This window comes from Erythranthe guttata, chromosome 10 (genome assembly GCF_056151865.1).
Source record: "Erythranthe guttata isolate IM_541 chromosome 10, IM_541, whole genome shotgun sequence".
Taxonomy (NCBI): Eukaryota; Viridiplantae; Streptophyta; class Magnoliopsida; order Lamiales; family Phrymaceae; genus Erythranthe; species Erythranthe guttata.
The window spans coordinates 7,743,734-7,760,483 of record NC_142542.1 but is presented as its reverse complement, the minus strand read 5'-3'; the positions used below and the strand labels follow the sequence as shown (position 1 = coordinate 7,760,483).

General features: G+C 31.5%; 1 protein-coding gene across 1 annotated transcript; it reads right to left on the bottom strand.

Annotated features, from left to right (window-relative positions):
- Positions 1-14,993: 14,993 nt before the first annotated feature.
- On the bottom strand, positions 14,994-15,425 carry LOC148767419 (uncharacterized). Its single transcript, XM_088824604.1, has one exon. The coding sequence runs from the start codon at positions 15,423-15,425 to the stop codon at positions 14,994-14,996; it is 432 nt and encodes a 143-aa protein (XP_088680730.1).
- Between the last annotated feature and the right edge of the window lie 1,325 nt (positions 15,426-16,750).

Below are 16,750 nucleotides of genomic sequence, written 5' to 3'. Positions count from 1 at the left end.
GTTGTGAGAAACGAGCGAGTAAAGACTAACGAACTTAAGTTGTTGGGCCCGGTCCAACTTAAGCCCGTTAGGGATTTTATACAAGACACTATAAATACATGATTTATAGGTCTTGCACAACACAACACAACACACAAGAGAAAAACCCTAGCCGCTTTCTCACAGTCCTCGGTCGATTCTCCCCCTCCGTCGCCGTCGCCGGAATCGGCCTCACGCGTCGATTACTATTGGTAGAATCTTTCCTTTGTCTTTTTCTTCCGCCTATTCTGACTTTTGCGTGTCTAGTGCCACGTATTTAGTACGTCTCAGTATACGTGGTGAAATCGGAGAGGAGGGAGATCAAGGAGTCGAATTGACGAGAAGCCATCACCGAAGCACCGCCGCACGCGCCCCCACGCGCTGCCCGAAGACCGCGCGTGGATCTCACGCGCCGTCGTAGTTGAGCGCGTCCGCCGCCGTTGCTCGTCCCGACTGCACGGATTTGTTTCCGTGGCAGTTTTCTTCGATCCGAGAGTTTCCCTCACGCTTCAAGAGGTATTTTTCGGATCCGATTTTTATTAGGTGTTAATTTAATTAGATTAAATTATATGTTTATATGCGCAGTATGAATTTCGTGAATTGCTCTATGTAATTGTTTGTAAGAATTCATGATTTACTATGAGCATGCTATATGATTTATTATCGAATTAATTATACGCACGTTGTTTTTAATTTCATTGGAAGCGTTAAGGTACGTAATTAATTGCTTAATACGAATCGAGCATGTGTTTATGTGAATTCAATTGTTTATTTCATGTAAAAAAATTGTTTTCCGCTGCGTACACATGTCTGATACCAACAGGTGTTTGGGGCCTTGCCCCAGTTCATTCTCATGGTGGTAAGGTATTTCTTGTATGTGGTTGATGATTTTTACAAAAAAGTATTTGTGTTTTTACTCAAGAATAAATCTGATGTGTATGGTAGATTTGAAAACTGGAAAGCCTTGATTGAAATCCAGACTGGAAAGAAAATTAAGACCTTGAGAACTGATAATAGAACTGAATTTTGTAATGTTGTATTTGATACTATGTGTTATGATTCTGGTTTTAAAAGTGACAAAACTGTGGTTTATACACCCCAACATAATGGAATTGCTGAAAGAATGAATAGAACCTTACTTGATAGAGTTAGGTCCATGTTAACTTCTTCTAGTTTGAAAAAAATCTTTTTGGTGTGAAGCTGTTCTTACAGGTGATTTTTGGATAAATAGGTCCCCGATGTGCATTTGAATGGTGAATTGGCTGAAATTAAGTGGCGGGGAAAACCTGTTGATTTATCAAATCTAATAGCTTTTTGTTGTTCTGTGTTTTTTGTTCAAAAACTTGACCCTAGATCTATTAAATGTGTTTTCTTAGGATACCTTGAAGGGGTTAAGGGTTATAGATGTTGGTTGTATAGTGATCAGGGTTTTAAAACTATGATTAGTAGGAGTATTATGTTCAATGAAAATGACTTTTCTTGCCTATTTGTTTCTAATGTTATTTATTCTGATCCTATTTTTAATGAGGTGGGGATTCCACCTGTCAATTCTATTCAAACTGAAACTGTTAATTATGAAGATGAAATTTATAATAATCAGGTGCCTGAAAATAATGTATTTGATCAAAATGCTAATATAGATGTGGCCCGTGTGAACGATCCTGATGATTATCAACTTGTACGGAGAGAAATAGGAGAAACATTGTTAGGCCTCATCATTTGAATGATTATCAACTTGCTTCTCATGTGTTTAATGTGTTCGAATCTTTAGATAGTAATGAACCTATGTCTTATAGGGAAGCTTTGAAGTCTAATGAATATGTTGCTTCGTTAAATTCTATGAATGATGAGATGAAGTCTCTATATGTTAATTATACTTGGATTCGCGTGCCTAAACCTTCAGCATGCTCATTAGTTGACTGTAAGTGGTTATCTAAGGTTAAACATGAATCTGATTCTGTTAGATACAAAGTTAGGCTAGTGGATAAGGGGTTTACCCAAAAAGAGGGTATTGATTATACTGATGTTGTGAAATTTACCACTATCAGAATTATGCTTGTTTTAAATGCTCATTTTGATTGGGAATTAAAACAAATGGATGTGAAAACTGCATTTCTGCATGGCGAATTAGATAAGCAAATATATATGAGTCAGCCTGAGGTTTTTATTGATAAAACACCCTGATTATGTGTGTTTGTTAAAGAAATCTCTTTATGGTTTGAAATAGTCTCCTAGGCAATGGAACAAGAAATTTGATGCATGAATGATCTTTAAGGTTTAAAAGAAGCTCTTATAACCCCTGTTTATATTTTAAAGAATCTGCTCATATTCCTGTGTTCTTGTCTATCTATGTGGATGACATGCTTCTTCCTAGTCCTTGCATTCAAAGTGTTAATCATGTGATTAAATACCTTAGTGATAAGTTTGATATGAAATTTCTTGGTGATGCTAAAAGGATGCTTGGCATGGATATAACCAGAGATAGAACATGTTGTACTTTATTTTTTAATCAATCCTCTTATCATGAAAAAATCCTTGATAAATATTTTATGCTATCTACCAAACATGTATATGTGTTTGATGGTTAGTACCAGACCTGATATTGCATATTATGTGAGTTCCTTGAGTAGATATATGTCAAACCCTGGTTTGCCTCATTAGAAGGCATTAAAATGGCTGCTTAGATATTTAAAAGGTACAGTAAATACTGGCAAACTGTTTTCTTAGTGTAAATCTGAGATTGAACTATGTGACTATGTGGACTCAAATTTTGCTAATGATTGGGATAATAGAAAATCTTCAACCTCTTATGTGTTTACCTTGAATGGTGCTTGTGTTAGTTGGAAATCTCAACTCCAAAATATTGTTGCTCTCTCCACTACTGAATCAGAGTACAATGCTGCTACTGAAGCTATAAAAGAAGCTATTTGGCTTAATGGTCTGTTATTGAAAATTGATGTTCTTAACACTAAAGTTGTTGTATTTTCTGATAGTCAATATGGCATCCAACTATGCAAAAACCTTGTTTTTCATGACGTAACTAAACACATAGATGTTAAGTTCCGTTTCATTTGTGACATTAATGAACAAGGGATTATTGATCTTGAAAAAATCCTATTTGTGTTGAATCCAGCAGACACGGGGACTAAGTGTCTGCCTACTGAAAAATTATGTACTTGTTTGAAAAACTTGAACATTTCTTCCCAAAATTAACCTGATCTGTGCTTGTTTATATGTGGTCTTTGTGACTGTATTTCTTTGCTTTCTCAGTGATTTCTATTATAATCAATTTTGTGTGAATGGATCCTGCTTTCTATGTGATTGCATTACTGCATTTTGTGTAAATGTATGTAAACTGTGTGAATTGCTTTCTCAGTGACTGCAAAAATGATATACTTGTATAAACCGTGTGTTTTTCTTGTATGTCAAAAATCAGCAAATGATGACTTCCAAAATTTGTAGAATTTTCATTAATGATACACATTTACTCCAGGGTGCAAAATTGTTGGTTTTTAGCTCAAATATGTGAAGGGCCAGAAGCCCAATTATTACCTTATCCATACACTATCATGAGAAGCCTAGTAAGGGGTAAGTGAGCCCAGGTCTCATATGAACCTGATCCATCTGCTGGATTTCAGTGGTTAATTCTGACCGTTCATTGCTTCACATAAATACATTTCTCTTCTCTCTCTCCTCACTTCTCTCTTTCTTGAAAACCCTGATCTCTTATTCTCTCTGTTGTTTCGCTTCTGTCTTCTTCATCCATTGTACTGCCTTGACTCTATCATAACTGGAGGTCAAATTCCATGGTACATGGCAGACTTTGACTCTCCAGTGCAGCTTGCACCCGCTATATTTGACTTGTGTTTCTATATATATTGGCATTGAGGCTGGAAGAGGATAAGAATGAAATCAAACCCATACTTCACCTAAAATCTTTAGTTTCTCAATGGTGAGCTCTGAAAGGGGGTTTTAGTGAGTGTGTAAGGATGAGTGTTTGATATGTTCTTTTCTTTGTGGATTTCTGGGTGAATTTAGGGTTTGAGAGGAGTGTGAGAAGTTATGTTCTTCGAGTTGGTACTCAGGTGGTGTATGGTGTAATTCCTGTGGAATATCTGGTGTGAAACAGTTGGAAGACTGAGCTCATACTATTCATATATTATTTTTCATCTTCTTCTATATTTTGTTTTTCATTTCTGCACTTACATTCTTATGTATAGTATTTTCTACAATAATCAATACTGATAAGGAGATACTATATGTATCTAAGTGATATGGAGCTGAGTAAATACCCATCTGGATTTAAGCAATTGACATTGAACTATAAAAAGTGGTTGGCGAAAAGTCCCAAGTCAAACTGGGAGAAAAATAGTGATTTATTATTTTTTTTTTTTTTTTTTTTTTATTTTCTATTATTTTATTAACAATGGATTTTGCGGTGGTTGAATTATGAGTGGTAAACGAGTCGAGCCGACTCGTGAGCTCGATGACTCGGCTTGAAAAAAGCTCGAACTCGAACTTGAGTTTTTCGAGCTCGCAAGCTCGAGCCAGTTTGTAGTTGTTCATGAGCGCACGAACCGGCTCACGAGCCTTATTTATTATTACTTTATTTTATTTTATTTTATATATTATTTTTTAGTTAAATAATGTATAATAATATAAAAATATTATAATAATAAATATAAATATTAAAAAAATATATAATTACAATTTGTTGTTTATTTTGTAATTTTTAATAATAACAAAATAATAATTAAAAATATTCAAAAAAATGAGTTTGGCTCGAGCTCGAGCCTGCCAAAAGAGGCGACAGTTAAATTAATGTGTCTGAATGTTACATTACTGTTGGAGATAGTAATTTAGCAGCCAAAATAGTAATTATTAACTAAAATAAATTCTTTTAAGAAAAAACAAGTTTTTAAAAAAAAGGCGGTTGACCTCTCGGAAAAAAAAAATTCAGAAAAAAAAAGTTTTCAAAAATAAATAAAAAAATAAATAAAAAAAGTCAACGCTGGAGACTGCGGTCAACAGCGGTTCACCTGCCGGAAAAAAAATTCAGAAAAAAAAAAAAAAAAAAAAAAAAAAACATCACCGGAGACCTGTGGTGGCAGATCAAAATTGGTTAATTGGTGAAATTGAGGTGTAAATCATGAAATTAGAGTTAAATTAGGGTTTCAATGGATTTCGAGTAATTTTTGTCTATATATAAAAAAATGTTTTTCTTATTTGCAAATAAGTTTGAATGAACTGGATTTATTTGGAAAACAGAAAAATTGAATATCTTTTTTTTTTTAATTAAGTTTCCTTGTCATGGCCCTATTTGCCATTTTCCCTTAAAAAATATATATTGATACTAATTAAGCGGCAATTGTTTACTTTGAAAAAAATAAAATAAAAATACGGTTAAATTCAATTTACACTCTTAATGTATACCCTGTAACACTTACCCTCTAAAGTATCATTTGTAACATTTACCCCCTCAAACTCAATTCAATTTGTATTTGAAATTTTAATACCTTAAAATTTCCATTTTTTATTTAAAATGATAACTAAAAGAATAATAAAATTATTCGACTAAAAATATCTGTTGAAAAATGCAATACTTTAAAATTTAAAAATATTTAGAGCCTAGTTGGCTAAACTTATAAGCTCATAAAAACATCATATAAGATGTTTAAGAGCTTATAAGCCGTTAAAAAATATTTGGTAAAAAAATTAGAAAAAAATCTTAGTTTTTTTCAAAAAATAAGCTATTAGGGACTTATAAAATGGTTTTTAGAAAGTACATTCACCCCACCTTTTTTCTTTAACATCTTATTTGTTTCTTTACTAGAACACTCAAAATACAAAATTACCCTCAAATACATTATTATATTACATGAATACTTATAACATTTATATTTTCTCAAAACAACGTATTCTTGTTATCAACATTAAAAATTAGTTAAAATATAATTATGATAATAATAGTAAAAAAAAAATATTCACTATTTATATTTTATATGTATATAAAAATACCCAAATATTCTTATTATCTCATTAATAAACTATATTTCTTTTATCTATAAAAAAATTATATTTCTTTTATAACCTTTATTTATATTAATATATTAATGGGACAAAAAACTAAAACTTTCACGAACCTGTTTCATTAAAATATTCTACTACACTTCGTTTCATTTTAAAACTAGTCAAATATCATATAAACATACATAAAAAAAATTATTTAGTTTATTTAATATATAATTTAACATTATTATTTTTATTTTAAAAAATAATTTGGAAATACTATAATAATATTTTAGGAACAAAAGTATTTGAGTCAAATAAGTCTAACAATTATAATGGTGTCATCTTTTTTTTTTTTTTTGTCATTATAGCAATAAACAGACCTTTTATTTCCAAACACCTGAACAACTTATAAAAACTAAAAATAACTTATAAGCTACATATCCAAACACCTTAAAAATAATTTTTAAAATAAGATATAACAGATTATCAACACCTAAAACATCTTATCAGATGTAGGAGCTTATAAGATGTTTTAAATAACTTTAGCCAAACGGGCTCAAAATAACATCTAGTTGTTATTGGACCAATTAATCGAATATATTCATATCGATAAATTTTAAAAAACCAATACGTAAATAATAGTAATCTTAAGTATTTAAATTTATTTTAGCTCATTAATTTCTTAAAATATATTTTCATTCATTATTATTATTATAATATATATATATACATATATATATATATATATATATATATATATATATATATATATATATATATATATATATATATATATATATATATATATATATATATATATATATATATATATATATATATATATATATATATATGTAATACTTTTTATTTTATTTTTCCAATAATTTAATCTTCGTTACTTTCCAATTTTTATGATCCAATAATTATTAGATTATTATGTTTTAATTTTAAAATATAAAATATTTAATGTTGAGGGCGTAAGTGCTAAAATTGATAGTTTAAGGTAGTAAGTGTTACATATGCTATATTTTAGGGGTGCAAAGTACATTTAGCCCATAAAAATAAGCGGTCATTACAAATAAACCCATCAATGAGTACTTATTCATAAAGAAATTCAGACAAAAAACTCATTTACAAATAGTCCACACATGGTCCTGATTTTTGTAAAAGACTAAAATAGCCCCTCATACTTTAATATACTTTTTTTTTGCCGCTGGATTCCGGCGTTGACCGGCGGTCAACGTCGGTCTCCGGCGTTGACTTTTCTTTTCTTTTCTGTATTTTTTACGCCGGTTTTCGGCGATGACTTTTTCGATATATTTTTTTTTTCGCCTTTCTGTAACATCTTTTTTTTCGTTTAAAACATCAATATTTCTGTGATTGATAGTAATATTAACTATATTACAGTTAAACATAGTAAAATTCACTATACTACAGTTTAACACACTAATATTGCTATATTAATCTCTAGCACATCAATATTAACACAACAAACTCATTATTATTGTGTAATAGAGTAATATTACTATGTTGACCGTTCAACAAATATAAACATAATAAAAAGCCAAAAGAATTAATATTATTGTGAGTGACAGTAATATTACTATAACAATAGTAATATTACCGTCAACCACAGTAAACAATAATAGACAGTAATATTTTTACGTTACTCCGTGAATAACTCAAACAAACAAAAAAATCCAAACAAAATAATAATATTGATGTGGTTGACAGCAATATTACTATAACAACAGTAATATTACCGTCAACCACAGTAATATTATTGTGTTTACAGTAATATTACAAATATATATAGTAATCTTATTACGTTACCCCTTGAATAACTCAAACAAATCAAAAAACCCAAAAAAATAATAATATTAATGAGGTTGACAGTAATATTATTGTGTTTACAGTTATTTTACTGTCAACTACAGTAATATAATTACGTTGACTTGTCAACAAATCAAACAAAATAAAAAAAATAACAAAAAATAAAAAATAATAATATTACGTTAATTTACTGTCCACGGCAGAACAATTACATAAATGTATTTTCAACGGCAGTACAATTACGTTAATGTAATGTCATTGACAGTATAATTACGTTAATTTACTGTCAGTCACAGCACAATTACGGTCAACCGGCGGACGTAAAAAAAAAAAAAAACAAAATGTCATCGCCTGAATCGGGCGGCGGAAAAAAACAAACCAGTAAAAAGAAAAAAAAAATCGAAAAGTCAACGCCGGAATCTGGCGGCAAAAAAAATTTGTTTGAAAAAAAAAGTTAAAATTGAATTTTTGTGGTAAAAAAATAGGTATAAAGGGTTGAGGGTAATATTGACATATACATGAATATTTCCTATATTTATAAAAAATATTAGGGTGTTTCTACCATGAGATCCTGTGTTCTAAACTTTTATGAGGTACCCCTTCAAATTGCGACACGTGTCCCAGCAAAAAAAACCTATTTTTTCTCCATTTATGTATTGTCGCAAATACCCTTTTTACAATTATTATTTTAAAAAAATCAGCAATTATAAATTATTAATGAAATGTCAATTTTACCCTCTCTATTTTAATGCAATTTTAAATATATATTTATTGCTGAATTAAAATTTATACCGTCAATTCTATCATTATTCGTAAAAATCATTAAACCACCCATCCAAAATTGCATCAACTTGAATTCGAACTCGTGACCATCTGAAAACACACAAGAATACTTACCATTAAGACACAACACATAATTGACAATAATCGAACAATATGGATATATATCACAAAGCTACAATTTATAATGGTTATAAAACTTATATAAATAATGTTAAATAAATTATTAATTCTCATATAATTATTATTATTATTATATATTAAAAATATCCCATACTAACAAATCTTTATATAATATAATTTAAAATTCTAAGGAAATGTTGTTCAACTCGTGTAATTTAAAAATGAGTTTCGAAAGAATTTGAAGTTTGAATTGAATAGTAAATTGGAAGATTTAATTAAATCGTAATATTTGAATCAATTAAACTCATGTGTTTTCAATTCAAAAACAATATTCAAAGACTTGATCGATTAAGCTCAACTCATTTCAATTCGTAGACAACATTCAAATATTTGAATCGGTTAAACTCAATAATTTACAATAGCGTATTAATCAATGTGTGTATAGTTAAAGTTTAGTAACCATTTTTTATTGAGTTTTATCATAAAAAATAATAAAATTTAATTCGTAAAAATAGTAAGATTTAATCGGTTCATGGTTAGATTAAATCTTAAGATTTACGATCTGATTCTTACGATTTTACGAATTAAATTATTATTTTGTTGTTAAAATTGAATTAAAAGGATAGTAGACTTTAATTATAAATAGTTAACTCGATTAATACGTTCTTGTCAGTGGTTGAACTTAATCGATTCAAATTTTTGAATAATATTTACAAATTAAAAGGATTTGCGCTTAATTGATTCAAATCATACGCTTTAATTAATCTTATGATTTGATTCTTGCGTAATTTAGGAATTATTTTTTTATGATAAAATTGAATTAAAAATGTATTACACTTTAATTAATAATAGTTAATTTGATTAAGACGTGCTTGTCAATAGTTGAGCGCGCTAATGAATCGATTCAAATATTTGAATAATTTTTACGAATTGAAAGGACTTGAGCTTAATTGGTTCAAATATTACGCTTTGATAAAATATAATGATTTACGATTAGGGTCTTACATGTGTTAGAAATTAAATTTAATATTTTTTTATGACAAAATTGAATTAAAAAGATATTAGACATTACTTATAAATAGTTAAATCAATTATGTAACATGTTATGTCAATAGTTAAGCAACCGATTAAAATATTTGAATAATGTTTACTAATTGAAAGGATCTGTACTTCATCGATTCAAATCTTACTAGTTGATTAAATTAAATATTAAAAGAATTTTACAATATAGTATTTGTAGTATATAATTTTATTTTAAAGTAAGAAAACTACTAATTGGAATGAGTTATAATTTTTTCTTCTTCTAAATAAACATATTATTTTATTTTTTATTTGGATTTGTCACACTATCGATTAAATTAAGTTATGCATTTTTTATATTTAACTGAGCATTCTTTACATTTTTAAATGGTGGAGTTTATTAATACTTCTAATATTATATAATTAATGATAGATGTTTGGCGTATTGAACTGCAATTCTTTATATTTTTCAAACTTTATTTTATTAAATTTGTTAATAATTTATTTAATAAGATTTAATAATAATGAATGTTGCAATTAATATTTGAATTAACAGTATCTATACAATTATGGTTAAATATATCATAATAAGTTAATGTGCTTGGATTGTTAGGAGTGATAAATGTATTAAGAGGTCACAAGTTCTATTCCTAATGAATGCATTTTTTTCGATTATTTATCAAATAAAACTCGGTCACAATGAATTTAAATTATTATTTAATATAGTAGGGGGTAAATTAGACAATTCAATGTTAATCAATTTTATATTAATTTAATAAAAAAATAATCGAAGGATAATTTGGTAAAGTACTTCATTTTTTAGAACATAAGCCATGTTATTTTCCTAGGGTCCAGATTTAATCTTAGAAAATTAATGGTGATTAATGCATATCTCAAGTAAGTTTAGAACATGGGTGGTCTCACCCTAGAAAGATCCTAAATATTAAAGGAATCGGCTTATTGGTGAAAGGAATATATCCCCTAAATCTAAAATAATAAAGATTCTTGGTTATGACATAGTTACAAAATATATATATATATATATATATATATATATATATATATATATATATATATATATATATATATATATATATATATATATATGTTTTTATTTATCAGTTGCAAATTGAAAAAACAAAATCATGGAACGTGACAAAAAGATTAAAAAAATGAATATAGCATTGGCCATGAGAGAGCATGCACATTGGACACACTCATGATCAGGATAATGTACAGAGAAAAGTATGGAGACAGGGTTTAAGCATTCACGAGACCGAGGTATCTTTTTAAGGACACGTTGCTCCAGAAAGTATATTTTGACTTGTTTTCTTTTTTGGAAAAAATAAAGCGCTCTCTCTCTCTCTATTCTATTCCTGTTTCTGATTGGAGCACTCAAATATCCACCTTTTGCATTTTCCGAGCGAGAAAGAGAAAACAAAAACTAGTGCATGCATTCATTAATTTTGTTTCATCATTCATTTTTTATTTTGGTTTTTCAAATAATAATTTTTAAGGTGTCTTACTGTCGAAATGCTCAAATTTCAGAGGTGAATTATCATTTAGTCGTAAACTTATACGACTCCCGTTACTTAACATGTCAACTTAGATCTTCGATTTATATTTAATTTAGTAACAGCTAGTTGTATTTTCATTACATATATACATATAGATTATGTGTGTATATATTCAAAATGTGGATCATATATATATATATATATATATATATATATATATATATATATATATATATATATATATATATATATATATATATATATATATATATATATATATATATATATATATATATATATATTCTCCTGCCGAAGTACTATATTAGATATTGCATGCAATTTGCTACATATCCTGGGTGCTAATACTGAAAGATTCAGATCAGGACATTCATATTTTCGCATTTTGACGTAAGTCCCTCGGGCAACTTACTAGGAGATCTTAGACTGAAGATAGTTATTTTAGACCGAAAATACATTATTCGCCTCCAATTCATCCGTACTCATAACAACATGCACTCCCAAAAATGGTATTTATGCCCATACCTACTAGTCCTCTCTCGTCGACCGTTTAATTTCCGCCAACAATATCATTGGAAATATGTTATTTCATTATATTAATCGACTATGATGAAGCATAGCCGATTAAGGAACTGGTTACTAAAAATAAAATAAAAACACCCAACTACATAAAAACAAATATCAACATTTTTTGACAAAATTAATAATATACATAAATTGTAATTGATTTATACAAATCGGAATCAATACACAAGAATTCAAAAACAAATTATAAAATGAAATCGAGTAACCTTAATTGACTACCAAAATAGTCAATTAAAACTTCAATCAACTATTTGAGCATAGTCGATTAACTTAATCGACTATGACGAAACATATTAACGGTCCAGTCTGCGCGAATTTCTCTACCCGCGCCGTCCTCTGCCCGATGAACCAAAAAACCCTAGATATGCCTCCTCATCGCAGCCACACTGCTGCCACACCACACCATCACCATCCCCACTTTGATATTCTGACGATTTCTTTTATTACAAATAAACAAACGCACCTCCCATCAAAATCACCTCCCATCAAAATCCGATTTCGACAATAAATCGACGAAAAGACAACTTCCTCGCACTCATTCCAGCAACACACAGCGAAAAAACCATCTATAAGATAAGGAGAAGGAGAAAGAGCGCCATTCTAGCGGCGCCGACGACTCTTGTTCTTCGCCTCCGGATCGAGAGAGAAAAAAACAGAGATTTGAGTGGAAAATTGAAAAGAGAAAAAAAATATTAGAAAAAAGAGAGAGGAGAGGCGTGAAAAGAAGAAGAGAGAAATAATAAATGAGATTAGAGTTCTTCAAGGATATATATTAGACAATTAAGATTTGTTAGGAGATTAGTTTAAAGGGGAATGAGTTTTCTCTAATTACTTTGGAAAGAAGGATTTCTATTAACTATATTTCTTAGATAATGGGATCTTGCTAATTTTTCATATTAATTAAAACACGTATATCTTGTCGCTTCTTTAATTATTAATATGATTGGAAATTGCAAAGACATAGATGATAGCAATATTGTTTTGGGAGGTAATATTCGCGGTAACAAAATTACGAATGTCGTTTTAAAAAATCCACTCTCTATCTTTCTTTCTCTCTCTACAATTTTAGCTTTTATATTAGAAATCATTCCAAAACTCATGTTATTGTAGCTATTTGCAAAAAAAAATGAGTGCATCGAATGAGGATCGAGATACGGAATCCAATGAGGTAAAATTTGTTCGTTTTTGTTCTTTAAATCGCGAAAAAGCGACCCACGACCAATTTGGACGCCGAAAAATACGTTTCACGCCCAAACTGGGCGGAAAAAAGCTCGATTCACGCCCGGTTTGGGCGCGGAAAAATACTTCCCGCGCCCAGTTTGGGCGCGAGTGCTGACTGTGTTTTTATAAAAAAAATATACTTGTGTTGCAACAAGGAATCGAACCCGAGATGTTGCAGTAGAAACTGCTTGCTTGCCTAACCAAATAGGCTACTGCCATCTTGATAACAAATTCTTATTTAAATATAATTATTTATTTCATTATACTGGGCAAAAAATTAATAAATACGCGTTGCTACAAAGACTTGAACTCGGGCCTATTGTTAATTAGACAAAAGGCCTGACCGACTAGGCTATAGCATGTTTGTCATCTACTACTTTTTTAAATATACTTATTCATTTCAGTTATACTGGGCCAAAAAAAATTTTGAACCGGACGACCGGTCCAGAACCAACGTCTGGACCGAACGCCCGAATTAATTTTCCACGCCCAAATTGGGCGTGGGAAAGCTGTTTCCACACCTAAACTAGGCGTGGAAACAACTTTCCCACGCCCATTTTGGGCGTGGAAAATTCGAAAACCCAACACTAAAAATAGCCATAAATCGCGATTTTTAGGGGATTTTCACATGATTAACCACAAATTCAATATATAAAACTAATTTAGATGATTAATTACCTTTCAAATTGACGAGATTTTCGGATTTGGGAGGATTTGTGAGAGAGGTTGAGGGTTTTTGTGAATTTTGGGGCTTTTGGGGATTTTGGGGTTTCGGTGGAATTGAGGATTTTTAGAGAGAAAGAGAAGACTATTGTGAACAACATTCGTAATTTTGCTGCCGCGTAAATCATTTCAGTATTGTTTTTGTATGGACATATTTAAAAATATAAAATTTAGGATAAATTACGCCCACGCCTAAGATAAAGTCAAATAACAAAACCCATCATTTATCGTATAATTACAACCACACCTCTCAATTATGAATCGTCTTACACGTCCACTCATACCGTGTCAAATTTAATGATAATCTTCTAGATTATGTGGTCTAGTTTGCACATGTTTTATATTTTTGGGGTGTGCTTGCAATTACCCAAAAACCTCAGTGGGGTGGGCCCACTTTTTATCCTAAAATTTATACAGGAATGTACACTAGCAGAGCTAAGATTCTATGTTCGGTCCCCAAATGCATTAATTATCTTAGAGTGCGTTTGAATGTAGGGATTTGGAGGGGGATTTGATTTGGGAAAGGGATTTGAAATGACACCAAGTTTGGAGTCATTTGAAATCCATCACAATTGCTCAAAAAACAACTAAAAATGATGGGTGTTGATTTGAAATTCCTTGTCAAATCGCTCATTCCAAACAAGTCCAAGGGATTTGTTATTATGGATTTGAAATCTCTCCCCCAAATCCCTCCATCCACATGCGGCCTTACAAAATTATTGCTTAAAACGTTTTCATTACTTACTGATAGATAGTTTCGTGGATTTTTTTTTTGGCCAAAACATTTTTATTCCATTAAATACTTGTGAAAGTACAAGGGGGCCTTGTTAAAAACCTTATGGGCCTACACAAGGAAAAGAGAACCCATACAATCGGAATGGAATAAAAACGGGACAATCAAAGTCCTATACAATCGATTACAAAAAAGCCCAAAAAATGGGTTAAAAAAGAAATAAACAAAATTTACTATGCCTAATAAAGAAAATCTTCGGAAATTGCTCAAGGACCCCATGTGTGGATCAAAGTGCAAATACGCACAAGAACCATGTGTAAGTTGATATTCCTGCTCACCAATACAAAAAATTTCAATTCGATCCCTTATTAAATTGAGAAACCGACATGTCATCATAGGTCCAAATCAACTTAGGGGCGGAAATTAGCAATCCCCAACCTATCACTGATCAAAGCAGCCCGAACCTCCACTGGAAGACTAATTTCGGTAAAATATTCTTCACTTGATTGGTGATTGTACACCCAATTAGCTAATCGATCCGCCACCGTATTCTTTTGACAAACTAGGTGCTTGAATTGAAAAGAAGAATCCACATCCTGCAAACAAAGCCGAAGAATATATTCTAACTCCCATGTAACGACCTTGGTTTTAATTGCATTAATAGCCAACAACGAGTCACTCTCCACCATAAAATGAAGGATCCCCATGTGCCTACACATTCTTAAGCCATACACTATAGCCAAACATTCCGCAGAGTTGTTTGTGCCATGCCCGAAAAACGAATAATATACATCAACAATATTACCCCTCGAATCTCTAATAATACCAAATCCTGAACTCATCCCACCTTTTGCCGAACCATCTGTATTAAGCGTATACTTTCCTGCCGGAGGACATTCTCATTTGTGCCATGCCCCCCGTTTATGAGGAGGCTGCACCACTGGAAGGCCAGCGGCTTGAATACGAAGGCTTTGAATCTTGGTAGAAGATTGTCTGGGACGATGCAAAGCCACCAAGTTCTGCGTATGGTAGTAAACCTTACGAATAATTTCAGCACTTGACATATCCCCATCATCATATACCACCCGGCATCGAGCATTCCAAAATTCACCAAAAATGTGACATACCACCGAATTCCTAATAATCGCATAAAGAGAGAGATCGGATGGCCGCGGGACCCAAACGCACAAAGCATGTTTGGGCGACTCAAACCGATCTTGGACATGGAAAAGGGAGCCGAAGTGCTTCCAAACCCGTACCGCAATCTCTGAGTGCAAAAAGAGGTGAGCAATATCTTCCGAACAAGGCGATTGGCAACAAATACATCTTGAAGCCAATGGAATACCCCGAGAAATTATTCGTCGATCAACCGGCAATGCATGATGAATTAACTTCCATAAAAATCCACTAGTTCGATGAGGTAAGTAAGGCTGCCAAATACGAGTTGTCCACGAGACGCGCAAACGTGGCATATTAATATGACGCCAATATTCCTTACTCGAAAATTCACCAGATTGAGTGAGGGTAAAAATCAAACGATCCGGTTTCTTCATCTCTAAAGTAATTTTCTTCATCTTTTCATGCCATTCTTGTGATATAATTTGCAGCATGTCCGCAAATTGGGGCCAGGCTTCCGCAATTGTCAAGTTATTATCTCTTGGTAAAGGTCCGACTAACACCTCTTCTAACCAATTATTTGTCCAAAATTTAATAGCACTACGGCCCACCAACCATTGAGAACATTCCATTAAGCTCTCCGCATGGCTACAAATCGACATCCATAATGGAGAGACGGATCTCCTTTTAATATGAACTCGTTTATCACAATACTTCGCCAGAGCAAATTTGGACCATAATGAGGAATTTCGCAGCACCTTCCAGAATATATAGTTTACCATGTAAGCACCGCATGACTTGTTTGAGATCTCGAATACCCAAACCCCCTTCGTCAATAGGGTTACAAACCGTTTCCCACCTCACCCACTGGGTCCGCGATTCTCCACCACAGCTCCACAAGAAGGAAGACATAAGTTGTTCTAGACGAACAAGAACATAGGCCGGGACTTTGGAGCACGCTAGCGAATAAATCGGGATGCTTGCCATAACTGATTTAATCAACGTTAGTGATAGGGCCCAGTTTGTCAACCTAGCCATTTGTAATGGGCCC

What these genes read in the sequence shown, in the direction of transcription:
- LOC148767419 (XM_088824604.1), bottom strand. Translation starts at nt 15,425, where the DNA reads ATGAGTTCAGGATTTGGTATTATTAGAGATTCGAGGGGTAATATTGTT.